At 31.2% G+C, this 15,880-nt stretch overlaps 1 protein-coding gene across 3 annotated transcripts in view; it reads right to left on the reverse strand.

The window, feature by feature from the left end:
- LOC107437595 (paired box protein shaven) overlaps positions 1-15,880 on the reverse strand; it is a 149,865-nt gene that overhangs the window by 80,950 nt on the left and 53,035 nt on the right. For all 3 annotated transcript variants that reach the window (XM_016049655.3, XM_071178837.1, XM_016049653.3), the window contains exon 3: positions 5,149-5,346. In XM_016049655.3, coding sequence (XP_015905141.1) covers positions 5,149-5,346 — 198 coding nt within the window. The remainder of the gene's footprint in view (positions 1-5,148; positions 5,347-15,880) is intronic.

Here is a 15,880-nt window from a genome sequence, read left to right on the forward strand (position 1 = left end):
TATGGGAAGTCTTCTTCTTCCTAAAGTGCAAGTTCCTGAATTGCAACTTTCTTCAAAAATGGGGAAAAGGAAAAAAAATAAACGTCTGAAAAATTCCAAAAATGTCAAAAATCAGAAAGTAAGCACTCGAAAAAATCATTACAGGGCAACAACTACTTCGTTATATGGTGAATATTTTGAATATTTAAGTTTCACGAGAAAAAAATTATCAGTAGGAAGACTCTACTTATTTAATGACTTAAAAGCAATAGAGTATTATACTAATGTAATCATTACTTCCAACAGTATGCTGTAAAATATTTTTCTTCAAAAGAATTGGATATAACGAACCATTGTTTATAATGGACTTATTACCGAGTCCACAGATGGTTCGCTCTATCGGGGTTCAACTGTACATTATAACACTCATTCAGCTTTGATGGATTATTCAACGTAAGATTCCAAGCATACTCCAGATTTTCAAGTTGGCCAACAAACAAGAAATTTCTCCCCTTCTAATTGCGCCATACATACAATACAGAAAATCCTATCACCAAAAAAATTGACAGTTTTCCTCTGTATCCCTTCTTTCTACCCCCCCCCCACCCATCTAAAAGTCCCTATGAAAAGTCCCTAACTCAAGAGAGGAAAACATGGAAAAGGCTGAGCTATAAATATCAAGTAATGCGTTTTCTAGATATATATTTTTTCTATCTTTTCTTCTTTTTTCCCAGTTCATTTTGGTTTATGCCGTTGGTGGCTTTCCCCGAGATTCATGTGTAAGAGTACCGCGTGGAGTTATGTGTATGTATGCGATATTTTTATTATTGTTTGTTGGTAGAGGGGAAATTCAGCGCGAAAGATTCATTCTACTTCCCCATACCTTCCCCCTCTTATTTTTTTTTCTTACCAAAGGGGTCTTTGATTTGGAAGGTACGTTTTTCTCGTTTTGAGAGAAAACGAAGCAAGTCCAGATATCAAGAAGACTGAATTTTATTTGAATTTGATGTCATGGTTTTTATGTTTTTTTTCCTTCATAGCATTAGTAGAACATTGTTCATATTTCATGTAATTCTGTAGAAGCTAAAACCGGTATATTGCTTTGATCCCCATTGTATTAATTGTAACTGCATATGTTGTCGAAATATCTCGTAGCGTATGAGAATCGTATGATAAGCATGTTAGAACATACTTCCTCATGTAATTTTTTTAATTGTTATTTTTTAAAGGTAAAGGGCTCTATCTGGGAAAAATCTAAATGCATCACATTATTGCAATATTATTACAGGGTGTAACAGTTGGAAACGTTTATCGCAAAATATCCATTTAAATAGAAGCATCAGAAAAAGGTATGTGATAAACGACATTTTAAAAGCAGCAATGAATCAAGGGATGGAGCACTCGCCTCTCAAGGAATCGACCCCGGTTCGAGTCTCTGTGAGAACAAGTAGATTCAAATTCTAATTTTGGCTCATATCGAACACAGTAAAACTTCTCTAGTGGTAAACAGGTGGTGAGTTAGATCCCTTTGCAATGGAGCTGGTTGTGATTGATTTTCCGGGGTTTTCTCTCCATGGCACACGAATGAGTTTTTTTCAGCTGAATAGCTAATTTTTAGAAGAAAAAAAAGCGTAAATGACATCGTGGTAACACGCTGGAAGATCGTTGGAGAACAAACAGCCTAGGCCAGTAACAGGCTGTAGTGGTAAGGAAGGAGAATAAGGATGTAGAAGTTTGAAAGTTAATGAGGTGAAGGGCAGTACGGTGATGTAGCGATATTATTTTGAATTTTCAGTTCGGCAACAGTATTTATTTTTAACAAAGCTGTCAAACTGCAATACATTTTGAATCAAACATTCTGGTATAAAAGTTCAACTGTTAACTATTTATAACACCATTAAAAAGAGCCTAAATGTAACGAAAATCGTGTGGTAAAAAAAGTATGGGAAATAAATGGCTTTTAAAATTTTTTAATATTTTCAGAAAAATTAGCTCAACGCTGAACCATAATATCGGTATCTTTAACCGTAATGTGGTAAAAATTTGCTAGTGCTTTTGAACTTTAAGTGTTAAATTGGATCATGTTTTTGTTCATCTTGAACCATAGTATCGTGTTATCATGTTTAAATTGTTCGATTACTATGTTCATTTTGCATCACAGTATGGTTGTTGCAAATTTTAACGATATTATTCACCAAAATTTGCAACAACAAAAAATAGTATTTTGTTTTCAAGAATTAAATCAGCAATTATTTTTGTGAACACCATCAACAGTGATCACGGAATTGATTGAGAGACGGAATTTCTGAATGGAAATTCCGTTCATTTTATGTTCACGTCACTTTTCCTCAGACTGTTAACGAGACGCTTTTCCACTTTTTTATTTTTATTTATTCGCATTGAGCGGTAGTTGCATGATTTGGGAGGTTCGATGCCGTAGAGCTTTCCATTTAAAATAGCAGACCCACTTTCCCCCTCCTTTTATTATTTCTGAGCGAAGATTCGGATCTCCTGACAGAAAAGGGAGAGACTGAATCCCTCAGACGAATTGCTTCGCTTCCCGAATCAAATGAAGAAAAAGAAGTCTACTTTATTCTCTTTTCAAAAAGGACTTTCTGTTCACAGTAAATTTTTGAACGTTAGTGCCAATTTCTGAATCAGATGCTTTTAATACAAGTTGTTATGAGTGCATGAAAAGACCAAAATGTTGAGCGTCATCGAACACATTCTTTTGCAGTTGTGTTTAATACAAATCATTATAAGCGCATATTCAGTAAATTTTGGAGCTTAAAGATACGAATTTCGCAAGGCTTTCGTTACATACAAATTATTGAAAATGCACTTTTTAATCAGGTATTTAAAAAGCGTCATTTTCAGAATTATTTAACTAAAATAAATCGGTTTATACGATATTTCAATCGAAGTGTTTATATCCGCACTCGCTCCACAGGTCCTGGGTTCGATCCTCGGGCCGAGCAAAGTTGACTCAGCCCTTCATCCTTTCAGTGGGTCGATAAAATGAGTACCACGTATGCTTGGAGACTAAATACTGGGGTTTCCGCGTTCAGCTGACTACCAAACCGGAACATCAACTCCTGCACCCCCAATCCCAATCCCAAGGTCAAGAAAACGGAGATGGGCACAGTAGGCCTTGGCCCACTGTGGGCTGTCACTCTACTGAGTTTAGTTTATTTAGTTTGTTTACTTATTTTGTGTAATTTCACAACTGGAAAGCAAGAAACGTACCCTCTGCCTCAAAATTCATCTAATATTTCGGTTTAGGAAGTAATTGGTTAAATAATTAAAATATGTTTAATGCAAATGCTTCTGTCTAGAGCAAATACTTCTTGCACAACATTTTAAGATTTATTTTTCTAAAGAGTAATAAATAGTAAAGAGTAATAGATGGTAAATAGTAATCGCTAGTAAAAGTAATAGATAGTAAATAGTAATCGACACTTTTTCATTGATTATTTTTATTTAAAGACTGATCAAATTCTTTTTTTTCATTACAAAATACTGAATAAATCCTCCATGCATTCAATTTTTTTGGTTTAAAAAAGAATTAAAAAATTTTCTCATTAGTATTTTTGTTTTTACTTAGCTAAAAATATTTTCATTAATATTCTAAATAAATACTTATTGCACAGGATTTCACTCAGTTCTTCAGATAAGCGTCAAATTTAATAGCTTTACTTTTAACACCTAATGCATCTACCGATTTGGAAATTACTCCTCTTTCCTTTTCACGGGATTAAGCTAATATACTTTCAATTTAATAACTACAGTTAACAGATCAAATTAGCCATTCTAAACTCTAATTCCACTTGCTACGTAAACAAGCACCTTCAACAACCGACCACTTTATGCACACATCACAAACTTTTCAGAGTTTTCGCAAATCCAAACATTCGCGAAACGCCCTTTCGAACTTTTCTACCACCCCACCTCCATCATAAAACCGCGGAATCTCTGCTCTTCATCCAGTAGTATCACGGTCACAGGAAAAGACAGAGCGCATTCATCAAAATGCCGGGGCCCATGAAGCCCTGTCAGCCTCGCGCTCCCGCTAATATTTATTAATTCGTCCGGGGCGCGCGCGTGGTTGGGGGGAGCTCCGAAGCTAAGCCGCCCCACACCAGAAAGTCCAACACGTAATCGGTGTTGTGGGTCGGGGGATTGCGTATCTAGAAACATGTTTCTGGTAAGAGCTAGCTTATCATGGATTATCCATAGATCCATCCCTTCCTAACCACCCCACGTGTTACATGACATTCGATTCTTGCCAACGGTAGCCGAAAATCCACCCCGCCAAAGAGGAAGGTAGTAATAGAGAAGTAATTGGGGTAAAACTTCGAGACTGTTGGTTTTTCGGTCTGTGATGTAATATTTTCAATGGACCGTAAGGGTTAGTACATAGGCAGAGTATTCGTCCTGATTAAATCTAAATCCACACACTGACAATTGGGAGAGTATGATTTATGAAAGCTAACCCTTTAAGTGTCTGCATACTACGCACTCTTGCTTAGCTTTATTTTAGAAACATTCTTCATGTGGTGTCAGAAAATATCTTGAACAAGACCACAGAGGGGCTTCGTTTGTTTCTGCGTAAAGGAAATCATCAAAATAATTCAAAGCAAATAAATCAGTCTATTTAAGTGATATCTTTGAATAAAAACAGTAGTTCAAATCACTAGCCTAAAGCATGTTTGCCTTCATATCAACCTTTGTTTATTTAATCTAGGTTTGTCCATTTGATACAATGAATGCAGTATTTGGGTTTGCGACTCGATTCAATCAACTTGAATTAAAAGATTTCATTAACGAATCAAAATATCTTCAAATAATAAATTTGGGATCAAATCATTCGAATCAATGTATTTGAGCGAGCAGGTTATAACAGCTACTTCGAACCAGTATACTTAAAACTGCATACTAGATGTATTTAAAAGACAAATCGAACACTTTTTAAATGAATGAATCTACTTATTCAAACCAAATTATTCGAACAAACTTGCTCAAATAACCTGATACAATTCTTTACATTCGAAAACATTACACAATCAAATCAAAATTTGAATCAGGAAATGGATAATGTTGGAACCAATTGACTCAAGTCAACAGAACTGACTCGAATCTAATTATGAAGAGTAAAAATAAAAGTTGTACCTATTGATGGAACTGACGGAAGGTATGTTGTCCTGGTCGCAGACGCCATCAGCGAGCAGCCGATCCCTGATCTCCCAGGCGAACATGGTCGGATTTTGTTTCTTGTAGTTGGCGATGGCGTCCACTACCTTCGGAGTTGCCACTTTTGGTTTGCTTCCCCCGATCACTCCCGGCTTTATAGACCCCGTCTCGTAGTACCTGCAGAAAAGATATATACACCATTAATAAAAGAATTAAAAAAAAGCAAGTATTCTCTACAAATTGAAGACCTCGACGGTAAAAAGTGATAACCCATATTTTTATTGTTCAGATTTTCCTGTAACAGATATTGCAGAGAAGTCTAGTTGGTTATAATAGTGTAACAGTATTGTATTGCCACTTCCCGACAAACACCAACGGAATGAAATTTATTGGATATAATTGGCTACAGTACGTAAGCAACTTTTTTGTAAGATGAGAGTTACCACTTTCTAACCGCAAGTTCTTCCATTATTGTACCCATTGATGGAACTGATTGATGGAACTTTATTAATGGAACAAAATAAAAATTCTTCAAGTTCACTCTTTTATTAACAGAAATTTAAAACAATCTTCGAAGGGTTTTTTTAAAAAAATAATTTCTTTAAAAGAAAAAATATCAAATTTTTATATCTTTTATGACTTAACAGTGTTTCATAAATATTACGTTCATTTCTGCCCTCCTTTAGCCACACTGAAAAATAGTATGGTCAAAACTACGAGAGCATGGCAAAATTTATCGCGTTTCTGGCTCTATGGAAATACAGAAAAGCTCGGTAGTTTTTACCGAAGCGTTTTAGTAATGATTTTGGTATAATTAACAATAAAATATATAATATAGTTTTAATATATATAATATAGTTAATAATTAATTATATATAATATAGTTAATAAAATATAGTTTTTTAATATGTGATACAATCTGGTAATTTTATCATGATATGTTAAAGCGTGGCATAAAAACCATTAATTCGGTTAAATTTACTTTTCAGTTTTGCATTTTTTACTAAATGTGTGGTAATGAAAGCTATAATTTTAAAAACCAGAGTTTCCGGTAAACCATTATCATATGAATAGAAAAATCATCAAATGAATAATTTAAATACCATTATTTCGATTTTTATTAACCGGAATTTTAGTTTTTTTTAAACCAAAAATGTCATTACTATAGAGTATGGTATTTTTTCCATAATTTTTTTCTCCGTCCAGTGGCATCTACTGTGATTATGAAAAATGATGCAAAGTGTCAAGCTGACGAAAAACAAGCTTTTGGAAAGTGAAAAGCTTACAAGATCTGACTTCCTAATTTTTGAAAGTTGCTTAACCACTACAATGTTTAAAATTATAAAGCTATGCTGAAATCTAAAATCTAGGACCTCGCAAAATTGGCAACTTTTAAAGGAAAAAAAAATTTTTTTTAGTGATTATATTTGTTTGCCTAAGCCTAGTCAGTTCTACTCAGAATTATAGCAAATACGGTTAGAAATAAAAGCTTTGCTTTAAGTTTAAGGCACTCAAATTATCACTTTTTTAGTTTATTTGGTGAAATAGCATTAAAAATCTATTAAATAGTTGTGACAACGGACATAGTAACAAACAAAATTTTGTATTTTTGTCTCAATAAAAAGGAAGTGTAGCAGTATACATTTCTTATGTGAGATCTAATGTGAGGTTTAATTTGAAGAAAGGTGAAAAAATATATTTTATTTATTTAAAAATATTCATAGGAAGAGAATGCTATTGATTTTAAAGACGCGTTAAAATAGAATTTTATAACTCTAAATTTAGAGATATTACGTATTAATCTTCCCTTTACTTCAGTTTTAAAGAGAATTTACTTTTTTAAAAAAATGCTGTAGGAATGAAGTGCCCTTTCTAAAATTAGAAGAATGGAGAGTTAAATTTTGTCAAAGTACATTTAAAATAATGTTTCAAAATTCGAAATCTTAAAATTTTGCAAATAAGTCAGCTTAAAAAATATTATTAGTAGAGAAGTATTCTAAATATCTGTAAGAAAATTTTTTTTTTTAAGTGAAAAACTTGTTATCTAAACCAAACCTTTAAAAAAAAGAGTTATAAAGTTTAAAAATCATCAACAATACTTATTTAATAATTTACTAATGCTTTTTTTTCAATTACTATAAAAGATTTAAGTGATTCTGTGATGTTAGAGAAAAAAGCTGAACACTGTTTCAAAATAATGTTAAACTGTTTCAAAATTAATCTCACTGTACTTTTACTCCTTTTATCTAAAGGATAAAAAATAACAAATAAATCCCATTAAAAGTTTTATTTGATTGCTTTTTAAATTAACGAAAATAGCTATCAAAGCCTTACACTAACTTAGTTATTTCGGAGGGAAAAAAATAAAACGTTAAAATATTCATCTGATATCAAGTAGAAGGATTTTTTTGTAACTTAAAAGAAGTGTTGCTGTCAACCAACGAAACATTTCAGTAATCTGAAGATATTATCGTGTCATTTTTGAGACTAAATGTGAAACTTATGATTGCAATGCTCATTTAAAGAAAAATATTTTTCGTTTAAAAAAAATCAACCAATTAACAGCTTTCCTCGACTTCGTATCCTTGAATTATTCTATTAGAATTCAGAGATAAGCATAGAATAACGTAAAAGAAAAGAAAACTTACATTTTATTATTGACATGTAGTTGATTTATTATAAAGAGGAATGTGTATAAATAGTTTCGAATCCATAATTTATAATTTGGGAAAAATTTCGAAGCTATTCTCACGATATTTTCTCGAAAAAAAATTATTATGCAAATTCTTTAGGCAATGGTAATTTATAAACAATATTTTGGACGTTCGGGTGGCTAGGGATTTACTTTTAATTACATGGTCACTTAGATACCTAATCCTTAACGCCATGTGATTTCCCTTTTTGAGCTTAATTAAAAGACTTTGTTTGTAAACCTCCTATGCCGAAAGAATTGAAAAAACTTAATGATCGCTTCTGTAAGTCATTTAGTACCGTTGACAATGTTAAAATACGAAGTTTTGGAATGAACTTGATTACAGATTAGTTGTTTACCGTGTAACAAATGGTTACACATAATTTATAACTTAGAAAAACTAGTATATTTTTCTTTAATTTCTTATACCATTTATTGTAACATGTAAAATTGTTTCAAAAACGCAAATATTTGAAATTCAGTCAGTCATTTTGCTTTATAACCGAAGCTGAACAGTCGACCCAATTCTGAGTTTACGACTAACAATGCTCAACTCGGTAGCCTTGTAATTTTAAATTGAATCCAGAAGACAAGGGAACTCCAGGATCAAGAATTGGGACAACCATGTCCAACTTCATGGAGAACTTTTTGGTAGAATTAACCTGTCTTTGCACTACATGGAGAGAGAAAACCATGAAAACTTTCTCTAGTTAGCAATAAAACAAGGGGATTCTAGCCCATGATCCGCCTACCACTAGGGATATTTTACGTCAGTAATGGAGTCGGTGCGAGACGACAGCAGTATTCGTATCAACCAACCATTGTTGGTATTCGAACCTGGGTTACCTCGATCACCTAGTACGTTCTATTCCCCCCACGCCTCCAGTCATTTATTTTATTTTATATTTTATAACCGTCGTTGAACAGCTGACCCAATTTTTGGGTTTACGACTACTAATGTTCAACTCCGTAGCCTTGTAATTTTAAACCCAATCCAGAAGACAAACTCCTGGATCAAGACTTGGGAGAAATTTGCCTTCGTGGAGGACTTCTTGATGGAACTAACCCGCATTTGCGTTACATGGAGAGGAAGACCACGAGAGCCTCCCACGGTTAGCCTGACGGCAAGGGAACTCTAACCCATGATTCGATACAGATTTCATATCGATCATCCATCGCCGGGATCGAACCCCGGTTCACCTCATTGGAAGGCGAACGCTCTATCCCCTGAATCATCCAAGTCATTCATTTGGACTTACTCTGTATTTTGAATTAAAATTTCAATATACAAAAACAATAACGCCATAAGAAAGAAAATATTTAAAAGAAAACAAAGCCCATTTTAAAGTATCTCCAGATTTACTAGGTAAAATAACTGAAATGCATTAATCAAAACAGATAACTCATTGTATCACTGATTCTTTTTTGAAAACGAATCTCAGGGATTGTGTGCTTTTTCAGTGAAAGCGCTCGTCCAAAAATCATTGCAGCGGGGATTGTAAATATTCTTCTCACGATGCCGCCCTCCCCAAAGAAGATTGTCCACCTTCATAAATGATTAGTTTAGGCAGTCCTTCCTCCTTACGTTGCCCTGGTTACGGTTGCCCTGGGTAACCACGTCATCCAGGAATTTGGGAAATGTAGACCAGCATCCCGTGTAAACCATCACCGTTCCGGCAGGAGCCCTCTTTTCGTGATTTTATTGGTCATGTTTGTGAAGGTGTTAAAATACTCGCGAGTAAAGATTTTGAGGGATAGTTTTAGGATGCGAAGTATTACATTGTTCGGTTTTGTTGCAATGCAATTTTGTTTGATTCGCTATAAAAATGCGGTTACAGGATAAAGTAGAGTTACTCTAATAATTGAAATGAAGTTTGCATCTCTGCACAGTAACACTTTTAAAGTTTAATAGTACTAAATTGTAAAGCAATTTTCACAAACTTAGTGGGCTTATTTCTGGCAAATACTATAAAAACAGGTAATTACGAATTTAAATTATGATAATACTTAATTTTAAATAAGATTAACATTTATGAGCAATAAAATATTACAGGTTAGAGCGTGCTTTGTTGAAACTTATTGCTTCGACAAAATTCAGGTTTACCTATCAATTTTGCGGGCACACTTATGAAATTTATTAAAATGAAAGATATTAACATTGCTTTCAAATTTTAAATCAATTAACTTCGTTTCAAACTGAAAAGGCATAATTTTATTCAGTTCTCTCCCAAAAAAGTTAGCTCAGCGTTGAAACATAATGTCGGTATAGTGAACCGTAATACCATGGTTTTAATCTTAAAATTGTGTTAAATTCAACCCTGTTTCCGTTCAATTTGAACCATAATATCGTGTGATTAAATTTAAAAAGGACTTATTTGCAGAAAAATATATGATATAGTTCAATTTAACCCAGTATTAAGATGGCTGCAAACTTGACAGATAATATGATTCACATGCACTACAATTTCTAATGTTAAACTTAAATGTTAAGGATAATTAATGAATGAACAGAAAAAAAATCTTTCGAATATACTTATTTTGAAAAATACTAAGTTATGTTACTAAATATAGAATGAACTTAAAGCTATATTGCATGCTTTAAATATACAAAAGCACATTAAAACTTGCTCGTTTACAAATTAATAATGTTAACACATTATTAAATACACATTAGAACTAGGTGTTCTTTTACGTTAAAAAATAAAAAACTTGGATATATCTTTTTCTGTTACTAAAATTTATCTAGAAGAATTAAAAGACTTTCATTTGAACAAAATATGTACGTAATCTGAAAGTAACTGCATTACCACATTTTTTAACAATGCAAACTATGAAGCTAGTTTCTAATGTGAAAAATTCAGATAAGTTAACTGTTTTAACCGCCCGGGGGCGAAATCATACCAGGAATCCTTAACGGAATTTTTTTTTACTCTGTTAGAGTAAATGTTTGTTGTGCTAATATTGTAACACATTAGAGATTTTAGCTCTTTTACGATGATAGATCACATTTTAAAAACGTTAAAAAAAATTGAATATTTATTTATTTATTAAAATATATATTGAGGAAATAAAAGATCTTCATATGATGTAATAAAAATAACAATCTATATTTATACTTTTAAGGACTATTTGTAACAAATGAATATAATGAATAGTAAAGTGAAAGATAATTGAACAAAATATGCATTTAATCTAAAAGTAGATGTATCACCGCAGTTTTTAACAATACAAATAATGAAGCTGGTCTTTAATAGGAAAAATTCAAATAAGTTTCCACTTTTAAGGCAACTAAAATTATGATAGGAATCATTTGCGGAATATTTTTAATGTGTTAGTGCTAAATGATTCTTGTGTTAATGTTGCTTAAATCTTTATTTGTTTTAAATAGACTTAAGCCGACTTTGAATACATAACCTTTGAATGGGAGCGTCAGTTAAAACTAGCCGTATGTTTTACGATACAATTTGTCATAATTTCCATTATGTTCATCCAGCAAGATAAAATATCTAATGAATCAGTAAGAATTGTCAGATTTGTACACAACTTCTTGTCGTCATTAAATTTTTAACATTTTAACATTCCATATTAACCTTCAGATATTATTATCATTTGTTTTAAAACAATTTATTGGGAGCAAAATGTGTATTGTTCACGTGTGCAAGTGCATTGCACAATCATCATACATTTATCTCAATAATACACTGTTAGAAATTCTGGTGCATGTTGATCCAAAATCGTTCAAATTAATTGTAATTTAATGTTGTTCTAAATTGACCCAAATTATCATACTGATTAAATTTTATCATGCAATACTGTGGCTGAACTTCAGTGAGAACATGCTTCACTTTAACATCTTATTAGCAACAGATCTCCATCACTTTTATGGATCGATGTTATGGATCAAAATTAAATCTATTTTCAGAACGTATACATTATGATTCAACTAGAAGGAAATTATGATCTTAGCTCTTTATGAAAGTTATTACAGTTTAGAACCGTAAAATGACTCAAAGAAAAAAAAAGTCGAAGCTATTTTAATGAATTTTTGTGAAAATACATAATAGTATCTGAATCTAGAAATAATACCAAATTTCAAAAGTAGCGAATAGCAGAATGCTAGAAATTTTGAAGCCTTTATAACCATAATATCGTTTAAATTTATTGTAATATTATTATGATGCTATGTTTAACTCTTATTATCGAATATCATAAATCTAACTACATGATACCAGGGTTCAATTTGGAAGGAAAATATTGTTCAACTTTAAACCTCGCAAAAGTTTAAAAAATTTGCACTGGAGTATGGTTCAAAACACCAAGATTATGGTTCAATGTTCAACTAATTTTTCTAGAAGTGTACATTGCGTAATAATAAATTATTCTCTAACTAATCAAAGTAATAATAAACCACTATTTTATGCAAGATAATGGTTAATCTAACAAAGCTGTGTATTCTTTGCTTAAAAAAAAACTCAAGCAATTCATTATAAATAGCGATCAAAACAATATGTAAAGTAAGCAACCCAAAAACATTCCAAATAAGACAAACCGAGCACATTTAATCACTGGCAGCCTCCAGTCTATTACAAACCAATTTCCAAACCACTTTCTCCTGTCTTTCGTCAACCCACGGATCAATGATCCTCGAATGCGAGGAGAGGATTTCACACACGCATAAACATGAAATCTGGCTGAACTGCGCCCCATGCGCAAGCCCCGTTAAAGAATAAGAATTCCCAGAAATCATTAAGTAGGGACCCTGTTCTTGGTGATTGATTGTGGAGAGAAGATCCTAATTAAAAGTCGGTTGGCATTTCCCTGTACCACCCCCTTCTTCTTCTTTTTCTTATCAGTCTTTCTATCCTTTTCTTTTTCTCTTTGGGATGTTCATCTTGTCTCCGCCCCCGCGATAAAGAGAGGGGGGAAAAGAGTTATTTGGGGGCGTGTGAACCAGGGGAGGTTTCGGAAATTGCAAATAATGTGAAAAGATCGCCTATTCGGATCACTTGGTTGGAGCTGATGGAAATTGGAGGCAATGAATAGATTGCTTAATCGTTATTTTTATCGATCATTAACTTCTTAGCATTGAGTGACGTCATGATGGATGTTTTCTTTGTCGAAATTTACTTAGTGCAATCCAAGCCACAAATTAGTTAAGTGACGTGAGTACGACAGATACCAAGGACTTGCAAATAGCAAACCAACCGTAACATGATATTGATTCAACACACGAGAAATAAATCTTATAATTGTTAACATATTAACGCACTCCACATATTAAAACGCGTGTATAAGATGGTTGATAATTAAATACTTCTACTAAGCTTCCATACTGTTATATTCTAAACTTTGTCTTGTCACAATATTAACTAAAATCATATTAAATACTAATTGAATACAGTTGATAATTAAATATTCTACAAAACTTCCATATTGTAAACCTTGTCTTGTTATAATATTAACCAAAATCATATTAAACATAATTTGAATACATTTGATAATTTCATATTTCTATTAAACTACCATACTGTTATATGTTAAGCCTTGTCTTATTATAATATTAACGAAAATCATATTAAGCACTAACTGAAAAGGGTAAAATGTTTAGTAAGAAATATTAAAATTGTAACAAATGGTTAAGTGATAAATAGAAACATGTTAATATTCAGTTAAATAATGATAAATGTTAACTGAAAGTGTTGTAATGGTAACTCGAAATATGGCAAAATGTTGATTGAAAACATATTTAAATCTTCAGAAAATGATAAAATATAAATGAAAACATATTTAAATCTTGACAAAATTTTGATAACCTAAAAAATAGTACGACTGTAGTTATATCATTATCAAATGCTTATTGGAATCATGTTAAGAAGTTGATAAAAATGACCATACATTTTCGTTGAAAAAATTTTAAAATAGCAGTTGAGCTAAATGAGAATTGAAATTATGGTAAAGAATCAATCAAGAACTTGTTAAAAATAATAATTGAGGAAATAATATAAAATGTTAACTAAAACCATTTTTATATGGCAGATATAATAAAGCCTAAATAATAAGTGAATTCATGCTAAAGATCGAGTGAAATTATTCTTAAATATCAATTGAAATCATGTGCAGTACTAATTGTAGTGAATTTATTATCTTAATAATTTGCTTTCGGCGCTTAGCATGATGAAGCCAGTCTGGTTCACTTATTGACCAGCCGTAAACAAATCAATAATAAAGTACTTCGATCAAAAATCATTAATAAAGTACAAAACACCATTAATAAAGTACAGAAATTATTAATAAAGTACAAAAATCATTAATAAAGTACAAAAATCATTAATAAAGTAAGAAAGCTTTTGGTGCTCCCACTGAGCCAAAAACACGGTAAATTTTACAATTTTTAGGTAATTTCAATCATATCTTTTTTCACAGTGTATATTTTATTGCAAACTTGCTCTTTAATACGAATTCTTAAAAATAAAGATTATTAATATTTTATTTATTTAAAAAAATACACAAAAGTTTTAAAATTTTAAATTAAGTTTATAACAATTAAGAACTACAATAACTTAACGAATTAGTCTGCCTACTACCTGTTATAGGAAATTAAGTTAGTTTCCCATGTAAAAGAGTTTTCCTTGCTACAAAACAACGCTTACAGGGAAACCAGTTTTAAAGCAACGGTTTTCAATATAGCTGATTTCACTACCAAGGTTTTACAATATTCTGTGTTTTTTTATCTCGGAAAAAACGCTGGTGATCTTTTTTGAATCCATTAATGAATCGTTTTTAAAACAATGAATGATTTATTTTAAACATTAACTGGTTACATTATTATGAGTCTCAATATTATAACCTTCCAATATGGTATCAGGAGTCTATGAGTATTTTTTTTCTAGATTCAGTTACGAACTCATAGTCATAGTCATACTTCAAAACAATTGAGATAGCTCTCTTCCTAAATCTAATTTCGGAATAATAGTCTAATAATTGCTGCTTATCATAAATTATTATTATTATTACATGTTTGTATATTTTAAAGCTTCGTATGAGTGAGATGTAAAACAAACTATAGATGAAAAACACATAAGTGTAACCTAATTTTTCAGTTAAATGAACAATTTTGCATAAATTATATGTATTATTTTATTTTTTCGTTTCACATCTAATATTGCTAAAAGATAGACAATTCAAATCTGATTTGCATGGAAACATATTAAGGGAGTCTATAGACTACTTTATTATTTATCTCCACTTATTTATGCAACATAAAGTAACAAATATAATTTCAGTTATAATTTACAAAATTAATTTCGAGGATAACAAATAATCTCATGATTAATAAAGTTTAGCCGGTAAGGAAGAATAAGGTATAGGAAGAATAATGTTTTTTGAACCTTGCAATCATTAAAGCTAAAGAAATCATCAGACTATAAAGGTTTTTTAAAAAAATCTATCATAAAAATAATTTGATAACATTGGCAAGATCATAAACAATTAATTAATACATGATGAATATTGCTATATAAATATTGGAAATAGTTTTTAATGTTTTGAAAGTAAGCGTAGACCGATTTTTTTTCCTTAAAAAAATTTTTTGAGAAATCGCATGAATTAAAATAAAAAGGTTTAAGTGAATAACGATGCTAAGTATTTAATTAATAAGCCACATAAAAAATAAAATCATTAGATCACAACTTAAACAATGTTCTTTTTTGTTACTCATTTCAAAAGAACCTTCCAGGTAAAACTAAAAGAAAAAAATGCTTCATAGCGTGAAAATTAAGGATTATTTTAAAAAATAATTGGACATTGCCTAATTTTTTTATTTATTATTATGGTTTAAATGATGTGAATAATATTTAATAAAAAATGTTTAGTAAAGATATAATTTTAATTAACGCATTTAAACTTAAGAAATGAAATAATAATTTTTGCTCATTGAAATAAACACATTTTATCTTTGATATTTTAAAAAACGAAGCAAAAATAAAACACTGTTTTATTTTTATTTCATAATTGAATGCA

This window comes from Parasteatoda tepidariorum, chromosome 3 (genome assembly GCF_043381705.1).
Source record: "Parasteatoda tepidariorum isolate YZ-2023 chromosome 3, CAS_Ptep_4.0, whole genome shotgun sequence".
NCBI lineage: Eukaryota > Metazoa > Arthropoda > Arachnida > Araneae > Theridiidae > Parasteatoda > Parasteatoda tepidariorum.